At 40.9% G+C, this 26,842-nt stretch overlaps 1 protein-coding gene across 1 annotated transcript in view; it reads left to right on the top strand.

The window, feature by feature from the left end:
* The window catches only part of LOC134679321 (intraflagellar transport protein 122 homolog), a 52,864-nt gene that overhangs the window by 10,824 nt on the left and 15,198 nt on the right, over window positions 1-26,842 (top strand). The window contains exons 8-22 of the mRNA XM_063538226.1: window positions 2,996-3,124; window positions 3,582-3,746; window positions 5,287-5,427; window positions 6,195-6,292; window positions 8,564-8,717; window positions 8,957-9,115; window positions 9,663-9,823; window positions 10,683-10,811; window positions 11,526-11,671; window positions 12,093-12,246; window positions 13,459-13,647; window positions 17,266-17,374; window positions 23,691-23,859; window positions 24,902-25,083; window positions 25,747-25,911. Coding sequence (XP_063394296.1) covers window positions 2,996-3,124; window positions 3,582-3,746; window positions 5,287-5,427; window positions 6,195-6,292; window positions 8,564-8,717; window positions 8,957-9,115; window positions 9,663-9,823; window positions 10,683-10,811; window positions 11,526-11,671; window positions 12,093-12,246; window positions 13,459-13,647; window positions 17,266-17,374; window positions 23,691-23,859; window positions 24,902-25,083; window positions 25,747-25,911 — 2,250 coding nt within the window. The remainder of the gene's footprint in view (window positions 1-2,995; window positions 3,125-3,581; window positions 3,747-5,286; window positions 5,428-6,194; window positions 6,293-8,563; window positions 8,718-8,956; window positions 9,116-9,662; window positions 9,824-10,682; window positions 10,812-11,525; window positions 11,672-12,092; window positions 12,247-13,458; window positions 13,648-17,265; window positions 17,375-23,690; window positions 23,860-24,901; window positions 25,084-25,746; window positions 25,912-26,842) is intronic.

Below are 26,842 nucleotides of genomic sequence, written 5' to 3'. Positions count from 1 at the left end.
CTGTTCTGATCATCATCAGCAGTTCCACTTCATCAAATGCAACAGTTTTTAATGAAAATGCTTGATTATCTGATGTAAATACAAAAATCTCTATACGCATGCCTTTAAGATTTGAGGAGTTCCCTTGATTCCTCATGGATCCCACCATCAGAACTCGAGCTTGACAAAAATGTGGCTTAAAAACTTAACTTGCTTAACAAACATAACGACGAGGACAAATCGCCAACCGTGAACTATGCGTCGTTGAAGAGTTCTGTTCTGATCATCATCAGCAGTTCCACTTCATCAAATGCAACAGTTTTTAATGAAAATGCTTGATTTTCTGATGTAAATACAAAAATCTCTATACGCATGCCTTTAAGATTTGAGGAGTTCCCTTGATTCCTCATGGATCCCATCATCAGAACTCGAGCTTGACAAAAATGTGGCTTAAAAAGTTAACTTGCTTAACAAGCATAACGAAGAGGACAAATCGCCAACCGTGAACTATACGTCGTTAAAGAGTTCCGTTCTGATCATCATCAGCAGTTCCACTTCATCAAATGTCACTTTTCTGGGTGTATATGCTTGATTTGTTGATAAAAACCCAAAAATCACTATATGTATGCCTTTAAGATTTGAGGAGTTCCCTCGATTCCTCATGGATCCCATCATCAGAACTGGGTTTTGACAAAAACGGGACCAATCTGTATGCATATACATTCAATCAAAAAAAGAATTTTCAAAATCGATCTAGTAATGACGGAGATATGGAGTAACAAACATAAAAAAAAATAAAAAAAATAAAAAAAAACATACAACCGAATTGATAACCTCATTCTTTGAGATTTGGAAGTCGGTTAATAATAATTTTTAAGAAAAAAAAACCGACTTCTATGGGGCCCGGTGAAAGATTATGGTAGATGGTGCACTATGTAGAAAAGGAGGTAAAACCAGTACTTTCTAGTAGCATTTCGTTTCCGTAAGGGTCGTAGTTCTAGCCTAACCTAACCCACTTCTCTGATAGCAGTTCGGTTCTGTGAGGATCGCAGTTCGAACCTAATCAAACCCACTTTTCTAGTAGCATTTCGTTTCTGTAAGACTCGCAGTTCTAACCAAACCTAACCCACTTTTGTTCGGTTCTGTGAGGATCGCAGTTCAAACCTAACCTAACCCACTTAACGGCGCATGCGGTGCGGTGTACGGGAGTTTGAGCGGGAGGGGTTTGGCATCATCATACCGACATTTTATGGTAGGTAATCATAGTGGTTTATTTAGTTTAGGTATCATAGTGGTTTTCCGGGTCAAGGTCCGGGTCTCTGAGTCAGAGTCCGGGTCCGAGTCCCGGTCCGAGTTCGGGTCCGGGTCCGGGTCCGAGTCCGGGTCCGGGTCCGGGTCCGAGTCCGGGTCCGAGTCCGGGTCCGAGTCCAGATCCGAGTCCGGGTCCGAGTCCGGGTCCGAGTCCGAGTCCGAGTCCGGGTCCGAACCGGATCCGGGTATGAGTCCGGGTTCCAGTCCAAGTCAAAATCGAAATTCGAAATCACCAAACATGTACTATGCGTCGTTGAAGAGTTCTGTTCTGATCATCATCAGCAGTTCCACTTCATCAAATGCAACAGTTTTTAATGTAAATGCTTGATTTTATGATGAAAATACAAAAATCTCTATACGCATGCCTTTAAAATTTGAGGAGTTCCCTCGATTTCTCATGGATCCCATCATCAGAACTTAAGCTTGACAAAATTGTGGCTTAAAAACTTAACTTGCTTAACAAACATAACGAAGAGGACAAATCGCCAAAGGTGAACTATGCGTCGTTGAAGAGTTCCGTTCTGATCATCATCAGCAGTTCCACTTCATCAAATGTCACGTTTTTGAATGTATATGCTTGATTTGTTGATAAAAACACAAAAATCGCCATATGTATGCCTTTAAGATTTGAGGAGTTCCGTCGATTCCTCATGGATCCCATCATCAGAACTGGGTTTTGACAAAAACGGGACCAATCTGTATGCATATACATACAATCAAAAAAATAATTTTCAAAATCGGTCCAGTAATGACGGAGATATGGAGTAACAAACATAAAAAATAAAAAAAAATAAAAATAAAAAAAAACATACAACCGAATTGATAACCTCCTCCTTTGGGATTTGGAAGTCGGTTAATAAAAATAGGCACTCATATATTTTTTTGTGAATAATAATTTGAAGCGCGTGGCGGTGACGATTTCCATTTATTTGATTCTGGCATTTGAAAAGTATGAATACAATGTTTTAATATTTTACAGATAAATTACAGGCGATAATTATACAAATGAAATGGGTTTCTGCCACCAGTGCTACCCTATTATAAGGCAGTAGACTTTTTTGCTAACAAGGTATGCCCACCAAATATGCTCGTAAGTAAGATCGATAATTATATTCTATCGATATAGGCTATGAACTATCTAATGATATATAAGTTACTTCGGGACGCGTCCTGGCCCAGAACTCTTACTATCCGGGACACGGTTCTTTTCATTTTCTCTTTTTGAACCTAAATAAATGAGTTTACTTAGGAGTCTTTTTCAAAATTTGCAGTGAGAAGGGTCGTTTCGGTTCTCAATTTTGCAGTAAACCCGAACCATTTGGTACATGAATGATTACAATTTAACTCACTATATCTTGTACGAGGGGCTGACATGCTTGCAAATCGAACTTTCGAATCGAAAATTTAAAAAAATTGATAAAATACCTTCCGAGTTTTCTACATTTTTATGGTGAAAACAGGTTTACATTACATTTTTTTTTATCGAAAATTGGACTTATATTTAGACCCAAAAATAATATTTCATCAAACTGTAACTTTATGTTTACTCATTAAAAAAATCATAACTATAGGACCTACCTTGCCGTAAATCTATATTTTTTTTAAAGACGTAAAACACGCTGCACCGACGCGGCGCGGTCATTCTCCGCCGAGCGTTTTTTACAAATGTTCTTTGATGCTCTGATATTTTCCTAAATGTCTACAGGATACCAAACTATCAATTATTGGAAGGCGGATACCAAAGACATGGACAGTACCATCACCGATTCGTTACGTCAAAGTTACCACCCTGTATTTTGAAGAAGTCTTATTGCTGGGCCTGTTAAATGGACAAGTAAGTAAATATACCTTCACAATAGGACGCGCAATTGGGTTTCGTTTTACATTAATAGTGAAACTTAACAATATTAAAATCTCCCTTTTTATATAATATATATCTACGAAGTCATGTATTTGGATTCAAGATATTTTTGTTAAAAAAGGAGTGGTCTGAAAACTGAAATGTCAATGGCATGAAATGAAAAAAAAAATAATGGGACCCTCCCCTTCGCGTTTGAATAAGACTACAGTGTTGCTTAGGTGCGGTGGCTGCTTTGCCAGCAATTGCATATTTGCAACATCAGGCAGGCCACACGCTTGTTCATCACCATCGTGTAAAAAAAGTGTCTATTCTGCTTAGCAAAACCTTGTCGTAACAGATTTCTTGATAGCTTATTTCAGAAAGTCCAACAAACACGAAATATCAATAATATATTGTAACTTGACTTAGTAATCGAGTGTTTCACGTTTAGATATGGCAAGTGGAGCCGCGCTGTGGAAGTTGCAAGCTGGTGCTGTCGACGCCGGGCAGCGTGCGCTGCCTGGACGTGAGCGCGGCGCGCGCGCGGCTCGCGGTCGTCGACGACGCGTCCGTGGCGCGCGTCTACAGCCTGCCCACCTCGGAGCTGCTGTACACGGTCAGTGTGTCTCGTAACGTGGCTAGAGCGCTGCTCCGACGTGACCTACTTAGTTCTTACCTCGAACCACGTTCGACGTGTTGCCTCCCTGCTTCACCTTACGAACGAATTTGCAATTGTGACAGAGAGGCAACACGTCGAACGTGATTCGCGGTAAGTCCTCTAAGCGCGTGTTACCTATGTCACACTTATGTAGGTACGAAGTTCAACAGAGAGTCAGCACGTCGAACGTGTTTCGCGGTAGGCCCTCTGTTTGTACTACTGGTTGCGAACTACTAGTGCATGGCTCGCTTGGTTATTTTAAGGAACCTTGGATGGTCCCTTGACTTAAAAAGGACAAGTCTTGCATGTCAATAATGCAAGAATTTCGCCGCTAACATGTCACATCATTTTGAGTCCTGGCCGGCCACATTTTGAACCTCTTGGTTGACACATTAGCTGGGATCTTCGGCAAGAGTGAATAAGATTTCTAATAAAGAGAGAAAGTAAATGTAATTATGTTGTGAACTACTTGTTTTAGTTTTGTATCCAAACATAATACATATTTTCAGTAATATTCGTGTACAAATGCCGCTTGCGAAGGCTCTAAATTAATACGGTGCTATTTTTTTATGCGTGCATGTGATTCTTTACAGTTAAGTAATCAATATTTTGTCCATGATTATTTAAGGATAATACGCGCTACTGCCGCAAATGCAAACTTGTTTAAATATACATGCGTTCCGCTCCGTTCCCCTTGTTACCTAATCGGCCTATACATACGAATCACACTACAACTTCGTGCAGCTTCACCTTTAACCACTTTTCATCTCTTTCATTTTTGGCAACCACTTTTCATCTCTTTCATTTTTCTATGCTAGGAAAAGAGATAGAGAAAACACAACCATAACTCGGTAACAAATATTCAGGAGCAGGAACTTCATCTTCGTAGGCTAAGTACACTACCGACTAGGCAATGAGCCCGTATTTCTGAAATAGAGATTGTGGATAAATTGTAATAATATGTGATTAATATTTTCTGCCCTGCGACGGTTGTTGCCTTTTAAAGACTTTACAAGCTTATATTTAACTTGCAATGTGTTAATATGTACTTACATAAAACAATTTTCCAAGTAGTTACCTGCTTGTGCTTACATTTGGCATACTTACCCTTAGAGTAACTATGAATCTGCAATTTCATGGTCATCAAGCTAGTCTGAAGGATGAAGATCGAATTGAAGAATGTTCAGTTCAGGCCCCCTAGCCAAGGTTACAATCGCTATCGCTTCGACAACGAAAAGCATTATGTATCTCTATCACTCTTCCCCATTAGTGTGACAGTGACAGTTGCGTTTCGATCGCTACGGAGCGTTAGCGATTGGCATCTTGGCTACGCGGCCAGTTCTTTACCACGAAAGTAACTTGCAAATGCAAATATTAAAATAGTACAAATATATAATTGACATATCAAAAGGGGCTTTTACGTAGCTGAAAAATGCATGATTGTTTACAAATTTTTGTTCCGTTAACTAGTGTTTTGAAGTTCATTATTGTGTTTCAGGAAGAGAATGTGTCGTCGGTGTCGTGGAACTCTTGGTGCGACGAGCTGCTGGCGCTGTCGGGCGGTGGGTTGCTGGCCGTCAAGGCGGCGCACTTCCCTCCCGCCACGCAGCCGCTGCTGGGCTCCGTGGTCGGCTTCCAGGTAACAGCGCTGACGTGTCGGCCGTGTCGCTATCCTGTGACGGGCTGCTGGCCGTCAAGGCGGCGCACTTCCCTCCCGCCACGCAGCTGCTGCTCGGCTCCGTGGTCGGCTTCCAGGTAACACAGCGCTGACGTGTCGGCCGTGTCGCTATCCTGTGACGGGCTGCTGGCCGTCAAGGCGGCGCACTTCCCTCCCGCCACGCAGCTGCTGCTCGGCTCCGTGGTCGGCTTCCAGGTAACAGCGCTGACGTGTCGGCCGTGTCGCTATCCTGTGACGGGCTGCTGGCCGTCAAGGCGGCGCACTTCCCTCCCGCCACGCAGCTGCTGCTCGGCTCCGTGGTCGGCTTCCAGGTAACACAGCGCTGACGTGTCGGCCGTGTCGCTATCCTGTGACGGGCTGCTGGCCGTCAAGGCGGCGCACTTCCCTCCCGCCACGCAGCTGCTGCTCGGCTCCGTGGTCGGCTTCCAGGTAACACAGCGCTGACGTGTCGGCCGTGTCGCTATCCTGTGACGGGCTGCTGGCCGTTAAGGCGGCGCACTTCCCCCCCGCCACGCAGCTGCTGCTCTGGTTTACTTTAAATTAGGCTGGCTTAAATATGCAACATTTCTTTTCAATCAAATTTAAACGTACTATCAGGGGTTGATGCTACCGGCTCTAAGTGTCGTGTAGGTGACCAATATTCTGTGTGTTAATTTAAGCAAATCGTGATCGTGAGTTAAAAAAATATTACAATTATTTGAATTAAAACATTTTACTTGTGTTTGCAGGGTGGTCGAGTGTTCTGCCTCCAGTCGAACTCGATGCAAACAATTAACGTGCCGCTGTCGCACGCCGTTCATCAGTATGTGCAGCAGAAAATGTTCAAGTAAGAATGGTGTGCCTTTTGCATTTTCTTTTATCTAGATTAGTGTCGTTGTGAAAATGCTATAAACGATATGAAATCTTTGCAGCAAATGATCTCATAGTATTCGAAACATTAACCACATATATATGGATATGATCGGACGGAGGGTAAAATCGTATGATTGCAATTGTTCAAAAATAGGAGTTATTTTACATCATTAGCAATATGATTACTAATTACTTGTGGTAATTGCTACACAGCGTGGCCCGTTCTCATTGTTCCTTGAGATTGTATGCTTAGTTATGTATTCTCAAATTACTACGTTGTTCTTACCTACCTTTTTATTTTAATGAACCTCCAGGTCTGTATCACCTCTCAGTTTCTGTACATTGTTTACAATATATGTTTACAATTACTGTTTGTGTTCTAAATAAAATAAAAAATGTGTGACGCCATTTCATCCGCCCCTCTTGACAGATTGTAGTAACCGCTCAGTCACACTGGGACAACTAGGTTATCTCCCTAGCTAATGTAGTGTATACAGTGAACGCATATATTTAGCATGGAAACCGCCTTTAGGAACATTACCGTTCAAATTCTCGGGCCAAATTAGCACACATACAAAATTACGCCTACATTTAAATAAGACGACGCGTTTACAGAGCCTGTAATCAAAGCTGGTAAACAAAATAATAGTCATCTTTATTACACTAATGGTACATAGCTAAGTGTAGATGAAATGCATATAATGTCAATAACTACCAATCAGCGACATTAATCCACTAATAACCTTCTTGCTGTACGTACTGGCCGCTGAGAGTTTGCGGTTCATATTTTGATTAGAATATGACTTGGACAGGGATAGGTTTATGCCATACATTGAAGAACCAGTCAAATAATTCACGTATAATAATTTAATGCAGATTAAAAGATAACTAGTTAAAATGTTGTTATGAAATGACAGACTAACTCAACATAAGTAAATATATCATTGTTGTATAAATGTATTCCACTATAATAAGTATTTTGTATATTTTATTATCAATTTGTATGGCAGTGCGAAGTCACGTTCAGGTATAGTCTGACCGTTTTTCTAAGATCAAGTACGCCATTGTAAATGGATGGTAAACTTGATCTTAGAATTCGTACTGGCTTTACAGCCTGCAAAATTTACAAGGGTACACGAATTGGGTCAAAAATATTTGAATAGGCGGAGTCACAATAAATCCCCACTTTCAGTTCCAATGGAAATATTTTATATGTATATAGCCGGTCAAGCAAGTTTGTCAGTAGAAAAAGGTGCAAAATTAAAATTTTGTATGGGACCACACCCGTTCGCGCGCTTACATTTTCTAAATTTGCCGCTCTTTTCTACTGATGGAAATGGCTTGAGAGAGAACCTACATATATGTGACGGTAGAGAGTGGATTCGAATGATCAACATTTTCAGATAATGTGTGTATTTGTTAAATTAATTCAGTGGAAGTGTATCTACATATAGGAGACCGGGTATGATTATCTCACGAGTTATATCTCATGAATAGAACATATTCTAGATATCTTTCCAGGCATCCACTTAATTTCATGTCTCTCTAATTGGACAGCTTTTTTCCATAGTTCTCTGAGAATAGCATCTTGTGGGAATCTGAATGGAAAGTAATGTAAAATGATAATATCAAATTTGATTAATAATTTGAAATAATTAGTTTAGTTAGTTTTTTTACAGCTCCATCTCATGAAATAAAAAAGGAAAATACAAATCTGTAAGAAATAATTCATTACTACATTTATAATTATATAAAATACCTAAACCAAGCACAAGTTAATAAAATAGTCTACTTCATTTGGCATAACACCATCCCTATTATAAAAAAAGTCGTATGTTGTTATGAAAGTCGTATGCAGTTGTTACGTTTTAGCTTAGCACGGTAGTATTGAAAACAAATTGTCATCTTTATTCCAAATTTTACCGAAGTTATCTGTTTACTACAAGTGAAAAGTGATTCCACTATCCTTGGTATGAACTAAAATAACTTCTGTACCACTTCACGACACATGAAGACATTTTTAATTACAAAAAAATGTTGTTTTTATAAATCAATTTAGCCATCCGTCACTGACTGTCATCTCGGACGAACTGAAGTTGCGAATCGAATAGTTTGTAAGCACCGCCTACAATCGAATAGTTTACGTTGGGTCATAACTGAGCGGACAGAATACTTCCATGTATATCAGTTCGCTGAGTGTATATAATATTTCTGCGTCCTAACCAAGTGTCTTGGCATGTAACAGCGAGGCGTACGCAGTGGCGTGTCTTGGCGTGACGCCGCTGGACTGGGAGCGGCTCGGCGAGGTCGCGCTCGAGGAACTGGCGTTCGAAGTCGCCCGCAAGGCCTTCCAGCGCAGCGAGAACCTCATCTTTCTCTCGCTCATTGATCATTTACAGGTAATCAGAGAGTTATAGATTGTAGAGGACCCCCTTAAGTTAAAGAGAAAATGCCCCCGAGTTTGAAGGCATTATACGACGCCACATATTTGGTGGTAACTGAAAAATACTGAACAAAGAGTGTCGTACAGAGACATCTGTATCAATTGTCAAATTTAAAGCAAGATTTTTTTATAGGATTTTATTTACCTGTTTTTTGTCTCCTTGTTTTCACTCTGCTACTTTTTTCGTGTTTGTAGGAGCGGTTTGAGGCAGGCGAGAAGCGCGCCGTGATCGTGGGCGAGGTGCTGGCGTACCGCGGCCACTACGCCGACGCGGCGCGTGCGTTCCGAGGCGCCGGCCGTGACGATCGCGCTCTGGACCTCTACGTTGATCTGCGCATGTTCAATAAGGCCCAGGTACACAGTCTCAGCTTCATTTGGAGCGGGTGAGCTCACTGTCACTGTCAGCGAGGTTTCTTTATCTTATCTCGAACGCTAATAAGCAGTCACGATGATGATGATGATGATGGTTCACAATATGTGTTAGTGCAAAATATTTTATGGTTGTTTACATCGGTGACATTCGATGACTGTCAACGTCTCAACGAGTGCTTCTTGCAAGTAATATAAATCGGTAAGGTTATTACGAGTAAATGTGGTTGCTGGGTAAATGTGTCTAGCCTTTACATTACATACAACTTATCCTGCAGCCACACTTACCAGTATTGACTACTGAAAATTCGCATGTCGAAGCTCAAACACAATTTTGTCAGGCTTTAGTTCCGTGGAAGTAAAGACCTGAGCACACCGGCTGCGTTTGCGTAGACGTGCACGTGCGCTAATTTTGGAGTCGTGCACGCACTCGTCACGCAAGCTGTGGTCCGTATCTCATAAGGATATGTATATTAGCACACGCATCCGTTGTGAACAGGGGTCAAGTGTTAGGTGTTGTTGTTGTGTGCAGGAGTTCGTGTGCGAGGGCGAGGGCGGCGCGGCGCTGGCGCGGCGGCGCGCCGAGTGGGCGCGGCACGTGAACGAGCCGCGCGCCGCCGCCGAGATGTACCTCGCGGCCGGCGACGTGCGCCGCGCGGCGCACCTCATGGCCGAGAGCGGCCGCAAGGACATGTATGTTTAATCTTTTAACCGCCAGCAATTTTTGATCGAGCGTACTCGTGTCGCCACCGACAGTACGGTTGGCACGCAGAGTAAGGTTGGCATAGTTACGGGAGTTATAAATGTGCTGTAAAAACCAAATCAGATCTTTGTCTTATTTATCAGACTGTGGCGAAATGAGCTGGATATGTAATGTCTTATAAACCAGACTCTGGCGGTTAAAAGGTTTATGGTAATATGTACTACATACTATGTATACCTCTCGGGTCTATAATGACGGTCCCTATGACAGCTCCTTCAAGACTCTTTTGGTTGGTCTTTATTTATAAAATAATTAAAGAAGTAATGTTTTACCGGATTTACCAAATAAATTAATGTGATAAATTTCCCTTAATATCTACTGACATTTTAAGTGACAGCTACTCTGTATAAAAAGGAACTGTCATAGGGACCATAATTCTACGCATGAGGTATAAATAAATTATAGGACAATTTTACACTTCGGCCTACTCCCACAGTGAGCTCAATAAAGCTTGTGTTGTGGGTACTACAATATATATAAAATAAACAAATACCTATATACATAGTAAACATCCATAACTCAGCCTACACTGCGCTACACTGTGTATGGTATACACTGCCTTACAACTTAAAACTCCGCTATATCCGCCGGATATAGCGTCTAGTAGAGGGAAACAGAAAATTAATCTATGAAATGGTATGTACTTCATTAACTGAAGACCAAGGTCTAACAAGTAAGCCCAAGCCGGTCAAAAAATGAAAAGATAAAAAACCCAGAGTCATGCCAAATACCCAATACAGACCTCATCTTTACTTTAAACTCACTGCTAATTTTCCCTATTCGTTCTAGGTTGATAGAGCTCGCACGCAAGTTGGACAAAGGCTCAAGCGACTCTCTTCGCTACGTCGCCGAAGCCTTGGCTACGGCCGGTGAGCCCGCAGCCGCGGCCGACGTTTACCAACGCCTTGGCGATTACAGGCATGTCCACACCAAATTATGTTCTATTGCTAGAGGTTTAGATGTATTATTAATTTATTAAAGACTGTCATCCTTGGCATTCATGCCACTAGGATTTTAAATATTAGTACCTATTGAACATTTTGGACAAGGGCCCGAGCTCTAAGCTACGTAGCGGAGGCACTAACCTGAGACAGGTGTTATCTCCATGTAATTTATAACCTAAAAGTACGAGATTTGGTATTTCTAGGTTATAAGTTATATGGAGATGACACCCTTCACCCTACCTATCGAGTTTGAGAAATACTATACCAGCATCTTGGCGACTACGCACATGTCCATAGCAATGTAAGCTACAAGGTAAGAGGATCCGCTATCCTTGACCTACATACCACCGGGAATCTAAATGCGAGGACCTACTTCACAAGTTGAACAGGAAATGGTTTGAAAGACTTTACGTTACACGGCTACATAGATGAATTCCTGGTTAGCCTAGCCTTAGACTTTAGCGATTAAATACATACTGAACTGTAACGCGTTACGTTTCAGCGCATCTTGTTAACGCCGGGCCGATGACAGCATATGCGTTTTAGCCATTTGAGTTTTTGTATCCAATTACCGAAAATAATGTATTCTTAAAATGAACCACCCAAGGTTTACGCCGCCGACGTTTCTTAGAAGAGTTGTAATTTGAATGTGTATCCTGGGTGACAGTAACATGTTGTTCTGTGACAGGAAAGTGGCGCAGCTGGCGGTTGCGGCGGGCGAGTGGCCGCGCGCGTTCGCGCTGGCGCGCGAGCACGCCGAGTGCCGCCGCGACGTGTTCCTGCCGCACGCGCACCGCATGGCGCGCGAGAACAAGTTCGTTGAGGCGCAGAAGGGTACGTGTAAACTTACCGTTGACAACTTTTCTACTTGTATCTGTTAACCTCTGCATGGTGGCATACAGAGTGCCGCGTTTAGTATGGATCAAACCGAGGTCGATGTTAGATGACCTTAATAGTTACCGATTTCACCTTAGTCAGGCGTGGCTCACTTTGTGATTTAGTCGCTTTGCTACAGGTAGCTAAAAGTACATCCGTTCCACACCAATTTTGGTGGCTAGCCATAAGCCGCGCGTTGCGCTGTCGCCACCTAGCGGCTATATCTGTCATCGTAACAGACGCGTTTTGTTAGCGTGAGTCTTCTGTACCTAGTGCTATTATTTATTCTGTGCCTTAGTGAACATAAGAAGATCCCTTAAACTCTACCAAAACGTCAACCTTACCATGTACGTGTCCATCAATTGTGTTGTTTGTCCAGCATACCACATGGGCGGAGAACTGGACACGGCGCGACGGGTGTTTTCCATTCTGGTGAACAACGCCGTGGCCGAGGAGCGCTTCTGCGACGCGGGCTACCTGTACCACCTGCTAGCTGCGCAGTGCCTCGAGACCGCCGGAGCCGCGCACGGCAGGTACACACGTACAGTCGCTACATCGCAGTGAACCACGTCGTGGCCGAGGAGCGCTTCTGCGACGCGGGCTACATGTACTACCCGCTGGCTGCGCAGTGCCTCGAGACCGCCGGAGCCGCGCACGGCAGGTACACACGTACAGTCGCTACATCGCAGTGAACCACGTCGTGGCAGAGGAGCGCTTCTGCGACGCGGGCTACATGTACTACCCGCTGGCTGCGCAGTGCCTCGAGACCGCCGGAGCCGCGCACGGCAGGTACACACGTACAGTCGCTACATCGCAGTGAACCACGTCGTGGCCGAGGAGCGCTTCTGTGACGCGGGCTACATGTACTACCCGCTGGCTGCGCAGTGCCTCGAGACCGCCGGAGCCGCGCACGGCAGGTACACACGTACAGTCGCTACATCGCAGTGAACCACGTCGTGGCCGAGGAGCGCTTCTGCGACGCGGGCTACATGTACTACCCGCTGGCTGCGCAGTGCCTCGAGACCGCCCGAGCCGCGCACGGCAGGTACACACGTACAGTCGCTACATCGCAGTATTCGCAGTGAACCACGTCGTGGCCGAGGAGTGCTTCGGCTATGCGGTAGCCCTTACGACACTTTCATTTTCTCGCTCCGTAGACTGTTGCATGTTTAACTAGCACGTCGATTTTTGCGTCGCGCCGCTCTGCGTTGTTACCAGCTAGGCTTGTGCCTGCTCGGTCACAACAGAGAGCGCTGCAATCTCGGTCAATCGGTCAAACGAACTGGTTCGATCTTTTAGTTCCTTTAGTTCAGTTCGATCGTTGAGAGCTGGAATGAATATGACTCGAATTTACATTAGTTTTTTTAATCTTTGGCAACTGAATTACGATTCAAGCTGTACGATACTATAACATTGACGGTTAAACATTAAAAAACTTGACACAATAAAAACGAATATTTGTATTTCCTTCATACTTTTCGGGTTTAGGACTGTTTGTCTCTCTTTTATCTCGTTCGCACTCGTGCCAGCGTCATTGTGAACTATTTATTTCCGTCTACTTTCTGTTTCACTCGTGTCAAGCACTCACCAGTCCTAACTAAAGGACCTAAAGACCGATTAATATTGTGCAAAAAGATTTGGTTTCTTTCGGTCCTTTATGGGATTTCATTGTATACAGTTCTTCGATCATGACCGACACAAGCCTACCTACCTAGTGCTTGTAACGATGATAAACCTGTTGACAGGGATCGGGAGCGAAGCATGCGCGAGTACTCTCACAACTGGCGGCTGGCGCGCGTGTACCACGCGTACGAGGCCGTGCACCGCTGCGTGCACGAACCCTTCTCGCTCAGCCAGCCCGACGCGCTGCTCAACGCGGCCCGCATGGTGCTCGCGCTCGTCGATGACCACCCGCCGCCCGGCGTCTCTATGTTGTATCCGATATAAAGTCACCTTCACAGACTCACCCTATCACATATATACGCACATTTTGGGAATGAGGCCTATTAGTTACCTTACTTCTATAATTTGGGAATTTCATGTGTTAATCGTCATGTGTTGTCATCGACTTCAAGTTTCTAGTTTCCCTACTGACAATACTAGTTTCTAGCCAGGTATAGTGCAAACCCCTGTGGAACTACTACTCTTAAGTTGTACAGTCAGCGACATATAGTAGGTAGTATCCAAAGTATTCAAATAGTCCGGTACACCATATTATTTGTATGGCGTACCTAACTACATATTTGAATACTTTGGATAATGAGGAGATATATGTGGGAGGTGATTTTAATGGACATGTTGGAAGAATGAATGTGGGGTATGAAAGAGTGCATGGGGGTTTCGGTTTCGGAATACGTAATACGCAGGGTGAAGCATTACTACAAGCAGCTACTGCCTTGGACATGGCAATCGCCAATACCTGGTTCCAAAAAAAGGATGAACACCTGATAACCTACAAAAGTGGCAATCACACCACGCAGATTGATTATTTCCTTGTGAAGCGAAATAAGATCAACTGCATCAAAGACACAAAAATAATACCAGGAGAACCCCTTACTTCACAGCACAGGCTGCTTGTAATCGATGTGAACATTAAAGTCCAGTCTCGTATGAGAACCGAACGGCCCCCTGCAAAGATAAGATGGCATATGCTAGAGAAGAATGAATGTGCCATAAAATTTAAAGAACGTGTAATAGATAAAATGATAGAAATGAAAGGAATGGAAGGATTGAATGCAAACGAATGTTGGAACGAGATGGCAAACTGTATACGGAGAGTAGCAAAAGATGTGTTGGGAGAGTCGAAAGGGAAAGGTGTGATAGATAAGGAAACGTGGTGGTGGAATGAGGAGGTGCAGGAAGTATTAAAGAAAAAGAAGCAGGCATTTAAAGAATGGCAAAGTGTTAAAACTGGGCAGGAAATTGAGAAGGAAATAAAGAGGACAGAATATAAAGAATGTAAGAAGAAAGCAAAGCGTGCAGTTGCTATAGCCAGAACAGCAGCACAGGACCATTTGTACGAGTCTTTAGATAGTCCTAAAGGCGAAAAGCAGCTGTACCGCCTAGCCAAAGCGAGAAAAAGAAGTTCCCGGGATATGTCTCATATAAAATGTGTGAAAGATGATGCAGGTAAGGTGATTACGAAAGATGAAGCGATAAAAGAACGTTGGAAAGCCTACTTCGAAAGGTTGATGAATGAGGAAAATGAATGGAACAGGGTGCTACAGCACAGGATGATAAATATGGGTGTAGTGAAAGAAATATGTATGGACGAAGTAAGAACGGCTGTGAGAAGTATGAAAAATGGGAAATCTGTAGGACCAGACGATATACCAGGAGAGGTATGGAAGTTACTGCGTGAGGATGGCTGTAAGTGGCTGACTTTGTTCTTCAATAAGTTGTTGCTTGAAGAAACCATTCCCGACGAATGGTGCGACAGTTTGCTGGTGCCCATTTTTAAAAACAAAGGGGATGTACAAGAATGCAACAACTATAGAGGAATAAAGCTCATGTCACATAGCATGAAAGTATGGGAAAAAGTGATAGAGAGACGCCTGAGAGATGAGAGTGATATAACACAAAACCAGTTCGGGTTTATGCCGGGGAGAGGTACAACAGACGCCATTTTTGCACTTCGCCATCTGTGCGAAAAATACAGACATGCCAAAAAGAACCTGCATATGGTGTTTGTTGACCTCGAAAAAGCATACGACCGAGTACCCCGAGAGGTTTTGTGGTGGGCTCTGAAAGAGAAATGCGTACCTGGGAAGTATCTAGCTAATCCGGTCAATGTACAACCGATGTTGTACACGCGTCCGGTCAGCTGCTGGCACCACCGACAAGTTCAGTGTCACGGTAGGCTTGCACCAGGGATCGGCTTTAAGCCCTTACCTCTTCCTGCTTGTTATGGACGCTCTGTCGTCAGACATACAGGAGGAGGCACCCTGGTGTATGCTGTTTGCCGATGACATTGTGCTTGTTGGTGAAAACGAACTTGAGGTGCAGAGCAGACTTGAGAAATGGCGGCAAAAATTGGAGAATGTTGGCCTAAAGATCAGCAGATCTAAAACGGAACACATGTTCTGCGATTTTGGCGGTCTCTCCAGTTTTGCTGCCATAGAACTCGACGGCGTTACACTGCCGGTCTGCTCCGACTTTAAGTACCTCGGTTCGCTCGTACAGTGCGATGGCGATATTGACCGTGACGTGAAAAACCGGATTAGCACAGGATGGATGAAATGGCGACAGGTCACGGGAACCATTTGCGACGCCCGAATGCCTCTTCGGTTGAAGGGTAAAATTTATAAATCAGTCATAAGACCTGTCGTCATGTATGGATCAGAGTGTTGGGCCCTAAAGGTGACGGATGAAAAGAGATTGCATGTAGCGGAGATGAGAATGTTGAGATGGATGTGTGGCGTGACGAGAATGGATAGGATAAGGAATGAGTATATAAGAGGAAGCCTGAAAGTTGCACCCATAACAGAAAAAGTAAGGGCAAATCGCCTAGCGTGGTACGGGCATGTGATGCGGAGGGATGAAAGTCATGTGACGAGAAAGGTATTACGAATGAATGTGGAGGGAAGTACGAGGAAAGGAAAACCGAGGAAAAGGTGGATGGACTGTGTGAGAGATGATATGAAACGAATGCAAGTGAATGATGAAATGACGGGCGACAGAGAGGTGTGGAAGAGAAAGACATGCTGCGCCGACCCCAAGTGAATGGAACAAGGGCAAGAGAATGATGATGCTACCTACTATACGACGCTGACTGTACGTATATTAGGGTGGTTCACGTTTGTATGGGAAAAAATCAAACTCTAGCTAGAAGAAGCGGCACCCTCTCATTTTGTTACTCTTGTTCTGTTGACTAAATATGCCAAGTTTTGTAATCTTAACTACAAGGGGGTGCTCAAACACTTTGAATTTTTTCAAAGTTGTATGAAATCCAAAAAAATCAAGTTATTATTTTTTTGACTTTTATGTAAGTAGTAGTTTTCACATTATTTGAAAGTGTGATTTAAAAGTTATTTGGTTAAAAAACCATTTTTATTTCTATTTTTTATGATTTTTTTAGGTGAAATTCTAAAAATCTTACTATTGAAAAATTATAAAAAATATAAATAAAAATGTTTTTCTACTTATAAATCATATGTACAAATAATGTGAAAATAGATACTTAAATCAAATTCTGAATAATAAATATTTGTTTTTTTTGGTTTTCATACAACATACAAAATTTTCAAAGTGGTTGAGCACCCCCTTGTAGTTGAGATAAAATTACGAAACTTGGTGTATTTTATCAGTATAATAAGTGTAACAAAAAAGGGGGTGCCCCGTCGGAAAAAAAAATGTTTTTTGGCCACCCTAATGTATATTGATAAAGTATGTAATGCTATACTAGGATATAAATATCTTTAATAAAATATACATTGTCTGCCGTAATTGTTATGTTTAGTAGCTTTTTTAGGGACCCACGTAGGTTGCTGGGACTTGAACATAGTAGGCGTACTATTCATGTGATTGTTTGATATATTTCTTAATGACCCCAGCTGTTTATATTTATGTCTCGCTAAGCAAGCGAAGACTCTCAACGCCCATTCGCTCGCTCGGCAAATGTTGGACAAGATCTTGGCTCTGCAAATACCACAAAAATTTCAAGTAAGTTATTTATGCTGTTCTGAGTTCTGCTTTGTTTTATATTTACATATTTACATCGTTATCTAAAATAATATTATCTATTGCAGCCTGATTTTATCTCATACAAATTTACTAATTCGTGTCTTTGTTAAACGGTGTTTTGTCTAAGTAACATTTTCTAATTGATAAATGGCTCGTGATAATTTTTTCATTCACGCCGAAAATAGGTACATAAAAATAAAACACTGTTCAGATTTGTTAAACATTTTTCTTAACTTTTTCCTACATATCGTTCTTTTTCCATAAGCATAAAAATTATACCTTAGCTAAGTATTTGACATCGACAGGTTTCTTTATACCCCTAACCTAAAAAAATATTGATACCTATACATACATGTTGGGAGCTCAAGCATTGCTAACTTTTTAAGCTAACTCTCGCTCACATGGCGCGCCATCTGTTTGCTATGGCGACATGTGGACAGATTATTATGAGATGATGGGAGTTTGAGAATCTCGCGGACACCTAGTTATAGCACAGCTGAATATACCCAGCATGTGTACGTAGAGCGTTAGATATATTTTTAAGAGTTATTATTTCGTTTCGTTTAGCTGTCAAATTCTAAACACGAAATTGTCTTAGACTTTGTAAAGTCTTACACAATCAATAGATCTTTGGTATTATCAAAGACATATGTAACTTCGTATAAGATGAATAAAGTCCAAGGAAAAAACGTGCCTCGGAAATCAAGAAAAAGTCATTCTCGAATAGATGCCGCACAGCCTATGCTCGGCGAGATGGCGTGACGACATCGTTTCATATTTAACAATTTTAACACATAGATAGAGTCTGGCTACTGAAATTTTACTTAAATGTTTGGCGGGAAATTCAAAAAATCTTGGGCTTGTCACACTTTGTGTAGTAGGAATTATAGTTTTCATACTAGAAAATATTTTTGATTTTCTATGCACACGCAAGGTACCTAAGGATGTAAGTTAAATATACGTTGACGTGCACTCAAAGTGAGCTATCATAATTTCTACCACTATGTATTGTCACCAATAAACACATATGTTAACACTTTCTCACCATATACCATTGTAACAAGGCGAAAAATGAAATGTAGTGTAAATAAGACCTAGCTCGATAATACCGTAATATTAATCCATCACCAAAAAAAAAATACATAAGTACTATTCCAAATATGCTAAATGCTAAGTATCAAAATATTTATAGAGCACCAACCTCCTAATTTGTTTACATTTGTTACGGAGTTGTAAACATTGCAGTTTTTCGTTATATAACGCTACACGTCGACTTCGCACATTGTCGTAATTATCTATAGTAACAGCACCAGTCATGGGACATTTAAGAGGAAATTTGGAGTATTTATGATATTTCCCGTATATATGTAAATGGTCTACCGCTTAGCGTGTTAAAAGATGAAAGTCCTACCCGTCTTTCATGTTTTAGGCGTGTTGTATCAAAGATACTGCAATTAGTTTCCACATATTTAACAAATTAAAACTATGCTTTTTTTCTCCAGTCATGGACACCAAAGCTCCAGTAATGGGCCCCCGGTAATGGACGTGGATCCAGTAATGGGCCCCCTATAATGGACATTGCTCTATCAGTATAAAATATTGAAATGGGGAATAAGTTACGGCAAAAAAATCAATTTTTGGTATAAGTTTTTATCGCTGAATGTATTTTTCTTTCCACAGCCAATTATTATTGTATTAGATCCATCGAGACAATTCTAATATACCCAAACACAATTAGTTAGGGTTTATTGCGATAAAGTTCCCATGGCCACCTCCTGTCTCCATCATCAGATAAGGTCCATGTTATCATAATATTGCATTATCATCCGATTTGCGTACTTAATTACGTACTTACACAAAATTTCAACTGAATCGGAAATCGAAAAGTGGCTCAAATTCAGCTACCAAGATTGGACCCACACTAACTAATAGGGCAAGTTAAATAAAAGTTTGGAAAAACGATATTAATTTATCCGAAGTCCAAGAATACCTCCTGATTGACATATATCGTAACTACATTTTACTTCTGTATTGTTTAAATATGATATTATGGCATGGCAAGCATCATTCTGTCAATTGTCCCATCATAGGAGGTACGCAGTTTTACAGCTCCCATAATGGGATTGGGCCAAATACCACTATTTTTTTTACATCTGTGGACTCACAACATAGTGTGTTGTATACCTTATCTCATGGTAAATGCAACTAACAAAACACATTCTAGTTTTCATCAAGTATTAATTAATTGAAATTTAATAAATTTACTCACCTCTCTTAGCGAAGTTGTTAAGAATTCGTAGTGGTATTTTTTTTCAGTGACACGACAACTTTTGGGTTAACGCCAATTTCTTAAAAAGCAACCAAATTTAATGAAACTTCAAACTGAAACAGCTCTAGGACTCTTATTTATGATAATATACAGCCAGTGTTTATAAACTACTTTTAGATACTTATTTTAGAGGAATTATGTTTTTTTGTCCCATTACTGGTTCCACGCCCATTATAGGGTATACTACTATACTAGCTTAAATAACACTTTGCGAGCCTCACTCAGTATAGGCATTATTAATATTATTTAAAATATATCCCATAAAAACCGAAAACAATTTGAATGAATGACATAAATTGACAACTGACTTTAAGCTTTTTTTTAAATCATAAACAATAGGCCTGTTGCAAATAACAAAGAATCATGGAAATAATGGTTTCAAAGAAACATATATGTTAATATGATTCTAAAAAATGGCCCAATCTCAGTATAAACTGAAGGATTATTAATATATTCAATAAAATAAAAGTGCAAAATTCTTCAATCGGCCATTATTACTGAAACGCCAATCAGAAGCGTTCTAAGTAGTGACGTCATCAATCCATAACATATTTCTTAGAGCAACATAGACATCCTCATTGATCGAAATCCATACGTCCTCACCAAAGGGTTCGAAGGTGAAAAAAAAATTATTTCGCCACTAAACATTTATTACGTTCAAAAAATATTATTACACGATATAAAGTAGATATCTATTTGTTATTATCTAAATAAAATGCTAAATAATACGATATTTCACCAACAAACTTTTTTAATTATTTGGCTGAATGGAACATTCATATAGATATCTACTATCATTGCCATGTTGGCTGTCGTAACTAGATAAAATGAAAAATTAAAAAGTACACAAATTAGAACTGATTGGTATTAGAGGCAAACCTTTGAATCTGTTGAGTGATTACCTCCAAAACCGGGAACAACGAGTCAAAATTGACGATTATGTAAGCCATGGCTCAAACATATCTTATGGCGTCCCACAAGGCAGTGTATTGGGGCCTACGCTGTTCTTGATTTACATTAATGATTTGACTAACATGCTTGTAAAAAATGGACACGTGTTTTCATATGCAGATGACACGGTTTTGGTGTTTAAAGGAAATTCTTGGGATCAAGTCTACAGTAGCGCTGAAATTGGCCTAAGCAAAGTATCAAATTGGCTAAAATGTAATCTTCTAACTTTAAACACCACAAAAACAACCTATACCTGCTTTACGAAAACCATAAGCTCTCAACCGTCTAATAGCTACACTCTAAAAATACACACGTGTGATCTTATTAATATGACTGATTGTAATTGCACGCAAATAGAAAAAGTTAGCTCTACTAAATACCTTGGTATTATAATTGACCAACGCCTATCATGGTACTCACACATTGAATATGTAAATAATAGAATTAGGAAACTCAACTGGATTTTTAAAACTCTAAGACACGTAGCTTCTAGACCTTTACTCAACCAACTATATACTGCTCTAGCCCAATCTATAATGTGCTACTGTATTGCTGTTTGGGGAGGGGCAGCAAAAACAAAATTCCTTGAAGTAGAGAGAGGACAGAGAAGCTTAATTAAGGTCATATATTTTAAACCTTACAGATACCCTACTAATGAGCTTTACAAAATTTCCCGAATTACTTTCCATTAGAAAACTATTTGTCCTACAATCAATTTTAAAATTACATAAGGCCTTACCGTACAACCCTAATCTCATAACAACTACAGGGAGGCGTAAACAAAATGTAGCACCGATACCTCCTACCAAATCACGATTTGCCAAGATTCAGTTCAGTAAAGTTTCAGCTCACCTATATAACAAAATTAATAAAAAACTAGATATCTATCCCTTACAGCTATTTAAATGTAAAAAAGTTGTGACAGATTGGTTAAAAACACAAAGCTATGATGAAATTGAGTCTCTCTTGTTATAACATATAACTATACATATAGTCCCAAATATAGAATAGACGTACATTTGCTCACACTCTCAAACTCACGCACGCACACACACACACACACACACACACACACACACACACACACACACAAACTTTTTTAGGATATTTGTACTAGATTATAATTTATTTAAAACAAAACTAATTAAATTGTATTAGAAATAGCAGTAGCTAATTAGTTAATATTCCCAATATTAAGTTAATTATATTATTTTTTCTTAGATAACAATATTGTATAATACCTATATTTGTTAATTAAGTTCTAAGCCCTAGATATTATGGAAGAGCGGGGTCTTCTGTCACAAGTATTTTATACTTACTAGAAGACTTCAACCTTTACATCTGTACCCTTTGTGTTAACAAATAAACATTTTTCATTTTCATTTTCAAAACCGGCGCTCGGTGATTTTCGCTCCAAATAGTTCCTATCATTGCCATGTTGGCTGTCATAACTAGAAAAAATTAAAAAGTAAAAACGGCGCTCGGTGATTTTCACTCAAAATTTACATGTATCTTAATAATTCATCTTAAATTGCAACCGTGTGAGAGTTTTTGTGTAAAATGAGTTATTGTGATTATTTATCATCCCTAATCGTAATATATGGTGCTGAATTAACAATATCATTCGGATTCAAGGGAAATTCGTAACTCTATGTAAACAATGTCTACCACCCTACCACCAACTAATTGATGACGTCATAAATGGCATGCGAGGCGTTTTCGCGCGAGGTGTTTTCGCGCGAGGTTTAAACTAGCTATAATAATAGTACATTATTGTCGAGGCTCGGAAGTAGCTACTTGCAGGCTGAGGATTCGTTTTAAACGGACGACCTTGGGAGTCCGTTTAATTGAATCCGAAGCCAGCAAGTAGCCTTCCAGCCGAGTCATATATAGTGCTTTTCTCAAAAATGGTGCAAGAAACATAAATATCATAGAAACATTTTACAAAAGCAACGTTCTTACGTATATATTTTCACAGAGAAAAGCCCTTGCCGCCTTTTTATTTTTTTTAATAAAAAAATAGAAGTGTATTTTTCTGCCGAAAATACGCCAACCTATTTGAAACAACTAAATAGTCGCGGTACTAATCATCTGTTTGGCTGTTTAATGGGCCTGTGCCTTCATTTGATATGGCCATTTGAACTTTTAAAAAGTTTGGAACTCGACAAATAATGGAATTTGTATGCAACATTGCAGTCCCAAAATCGAGACTGCAATGTTTTTAACTTTTTAATTTTTGACTGACCATAAACTCCGCGCTTCGCGACCTATTTTTTAGACGGCAAAGTCGACTTTGTCGTCCATTTTTGAGAAAAATACAATTATTTAAAGCTGGTCAAGCAAATCTTGTCAGTAAAAAAAGGCGCGAAATTCAAAGTTTCTATGGGACGATATCCCTTCGCGGCTACATTTCTCAAATTTTCTACTGACAAGATCTGCTTGACCAAGTATATGTTAAATCTTATGAGTATAGCTGGAATATTGTGTTTTTCAGAACCAATACAAGTGTACCGACAATAATAAAAGGGATTTCATAATTTGTTATCAGGCCTATAGGTGATACAACAACGAAATATCTGTCAACAATTTTTGGCTAGCCGGACTCTATCAGTGAATGAACATGGATCAAAATTATATAAAAATAATAAAATCATTACGTTTATACTAAATATACGTTTTCATTTTGAGTTTTAGTCGTGTGTCGATAGATCACAGTAAATTTACTGTGACTACAATATTTACAATGACAGGACCCCTCTATACTATCTATTCTTTTTGGTATTATGAAGAAATGTAGTTATATTTTGCACCGAATTTAAATGATTAAATATTACGGGACATTATTAGGTACTTTCAAAAATTGACTAAGCCCCACGGTAAGCTTGTATTTTGGGTACGCCTAGTAATGCCATAAATTATGTCACTCCGTTTGAACAACTAATAAGAATATGTTATTGAATTAAATATTAAATAGAGGAACTAATTACGAAAAAATATGATTCATGATTCATGCAGGAGAGCGTAGAGCTGTTGATACTGAAGAGCCGAGCGGGCGGGTCGCCGGAGGGGCGCGACGACGACGTGTCGCCGCTGTGCTGGCGCTGCCGCCGCCACGCCGCGCCCACGCCCGCGCTGCGCTGTCTCCACTGCAAGCACACACCTGCCTATTCGCTGCCTTCGCATGGTCAGCATTCAGCTATTTACATAATATGCAGCCCTCGCCTCAGCCACGGCACGCTCGGAGCGTGTGTTCCGTGGCGGGCAGGGTCGTGCCTCAGGCCATTGTGTAGGGAGCGTATGTAAGTGGCCATCGTTGCCTGTAATAGGGAACAATCGGTGAATTGTCGGCACATCAAAGGAATGCGTGCCGATAATCGTATACTTCGTGCATTCTTATTTGCGTTATTTGACACATTATGACTGACGTATATACATAGAGATGTAACTAACCCAAATCGATTGTCACAGCAAGCGATTACGATTGGATGGCACGTAGACTGAGGTATCGAATGAATTTTTATTTGAGATTTATTATAAATAAAGCTAGAATTATATGGTTTTCCCGCAAGGTAAATGCATTTAATACACCGACCGGTCGCACCCATCGCCAAAATCAAAACTAACTGGGGATCTATTTTAAATTTTATTCATGTTATTTCTGTGTCAAATTTGTTGTCTGTTTGGTGACGATAAATATATGCATATTTACAGTTAATTATCCACATTTTCCTTATTTTTATTAAAAGAAAAATGAAAAATTCATATCGATTTACATAGACGACTACCGATTCATAACGGTGGTGTCCGGCCTACCCTAAAATAAAATAAAAGACGTAGAACGTAAACGTTCGCAGTGCAATTGTCTTCCTTTGTAATTTCGATGTGCGAGACATTTTACGTTGTATTGTGTTGTGAGTGACATGTGTCAAATGACGCAAATAAGAATGCGCGGAGTATAATTGTGTAGCCAATCGCCAATAATGGGCTACTGTGTAGATAAACCAGACTACCCTCGACTCCCAGTGGGACCTAAAACCATCGAGTATCCATCGAGTTTCATCCTATGTGATTCTCTCTGTGATTGTGTGTTTGTGTAATCAGTTATTATTGTCAATACGTGGAATAGAAATTAAGCCACGAAATAAGAACACTTAAATCATAATATAATGTATCCTGAACCACCGATCACACAATGCATATCGAATGATTGAACCTTGTATTTCTAGATGTACTGCCCTTGGTGCAGTTTGTGCCCGCGGAAGGCATATCGTATGAAGAAGCGCTGGAGCTAATAGAGCGCACGTCGCTGGCTGACACCGACGCGCAAGAGGACACGGGCGGCGCCGAGGTGCTCCGGATAAACCACGACCTCGACGAGTACGACCCCTTTCTTGACAAGTTTGATGAGGTCAGAATAATCAATCTTCGATGTTAACAATTGAATATAGATGGTGGTATTCCTATCTAATTTCTTTGTCCAATGTGTATTGCGGGTAAAATTTTGCTTTAATGCGAGAGTTAGACGCACTGACATTGGACAAAGAAATTGGTAATCTGATAATAGATTAAGGCATTGGCGATCAACGAGTTTGATGAAAAAGTGTTCTCTTCGCGGGCGAGTGTTTTCTTTTACAAAAATTAAGTACCGTCATACAGCCAGCTTTTCTTCATACGAGATCTACATTTGCATGTTCCGTTTCTGCGTAAGAAAGTAGTAGATAGACCACGCTAAATTTGCACAAACTTGTCAGTAAGAATGCATATTGTTAGGTCCGTTGTCCGTACTTGACGTAGCACGACGTGCCATGAAAACTCTAGCTGCCAAAGAACTTTACACTTAAAATTAACAAATAAACTTCGGTATAAAAATACATCTACAAAGAACTCTTCTATCTTCTTCTTTTCCTTTATTTCTTTCTTTTTCTTTTCTTTCTTTTTTTTTCTTTTCTTTATCTTCTTCTTTGAGCTTACTGTGGGACTAGGTCGATCTGTGTAAAATTGCCCCATAATATTAATTTATCTTCTCTGCAAGATGGTTCTAAACATGGTACTTACACTTTGTGTGTCGCAGGAAGAAGAGGGCGGGCCGGTGGTATGCTCCCGCAGTGTACTGGTGCGCCTCAGCCCAGCGAGCGTGGTGGTGGTGCAGGCGGGCGCGGGCGACCTCCTCCCGCCGCTGCTCTACCGCAACATGCTGCCCGAGCTGCCTGTCATACCGTGCCCGCACTGCCCCTCGGTCAGTTGTTAACATACACTAGGAATCCTTTACACCAGGGACCTCCAAACTTTTTGACCACAGGGCCATATTGTGCCTCAGAAACTTTCAGAAACCGTCGGCGGGGGGGCGAGGGGCGGGATCTGGTTGCTGCTGTTAGCTGTACTCCCGCGAGCCGGACGCTTTGGGTGTCAGCGGGCCGGATTGGAACGTGTCGCGGGCCGGGGTTTGGAGAGCCCTGCTCTAGACGGAGTTTAATTATTTCATGAAACCGATGCTGCCAGAAATACTTAGGTGCGGGGGACGAGGTGAGCGAGTCCCGTGCCGTGATTGGTCCGTTCAAAGACACGGGCATCACACAAAGACACTTTGACTCGAAAATGGAGTAAAACTACAGTAAATTTGTGGCAGAGGGGGTAACGCTACTATGCTCAGTCTGGAGGATGTCCTGTCTGTGGTTGTTACTATTATTGTTTACACCTGGCGCCTATTTCACCAACTTGACAATGACTATTTCTGAGTCGGTTAGTAACGTCCCAAGTAGCACAGATTAGCTGTATAGCAGCCGCATAATGAAGTACGAATACGCTTGAAGCTGTAATAAAAAAAGCTGCATAAGAGCTGTATAATCCTCTTTTCAGCTTTTATTGTAACGGTGCGTGTAACGAAGCGTTACACTATCGACCTTCATACTATTTCTGGCACCATACAAATTCTAAATTCCTTTTTGAAATTCAAATCCTATTCCAAATTCCATTCAATGATTTTTATTTTCAGTTCGATCACATACTTTGATCGATAAACATCATTTTATCTAACAGACTGTACTTCCCAAGTTTCTAAACACGACCGTTTAAGTGTGATTTTTATTAGTAAACGTAATAATTCATAAGTGCGTGCAGTTCAGTTTAGTGCTCGTTTTGTGGCCCTGCACACCTTCCAGATATATATC

This window comes from Cydia fagiglandana, chromosome Z (assembly GCF_963556715.1).
Source record: "Cydia fagiglandana chromosome Z, ilCydFagi1.1, whole genome shotgun sequence".
In the NCBI taxonomy this organism is placed as follows: Eukaryota; Metazoa; Arthropoda; class Insecta; order Lepidoptera; family Tortricidae; genus Cydia; species Cydia fagiglandana.
The sequence above is the reverse complement of the archived record's forward strand: the minus strand, read 5'-3'. Positions and strand labels throughout refer to the sequence as shown.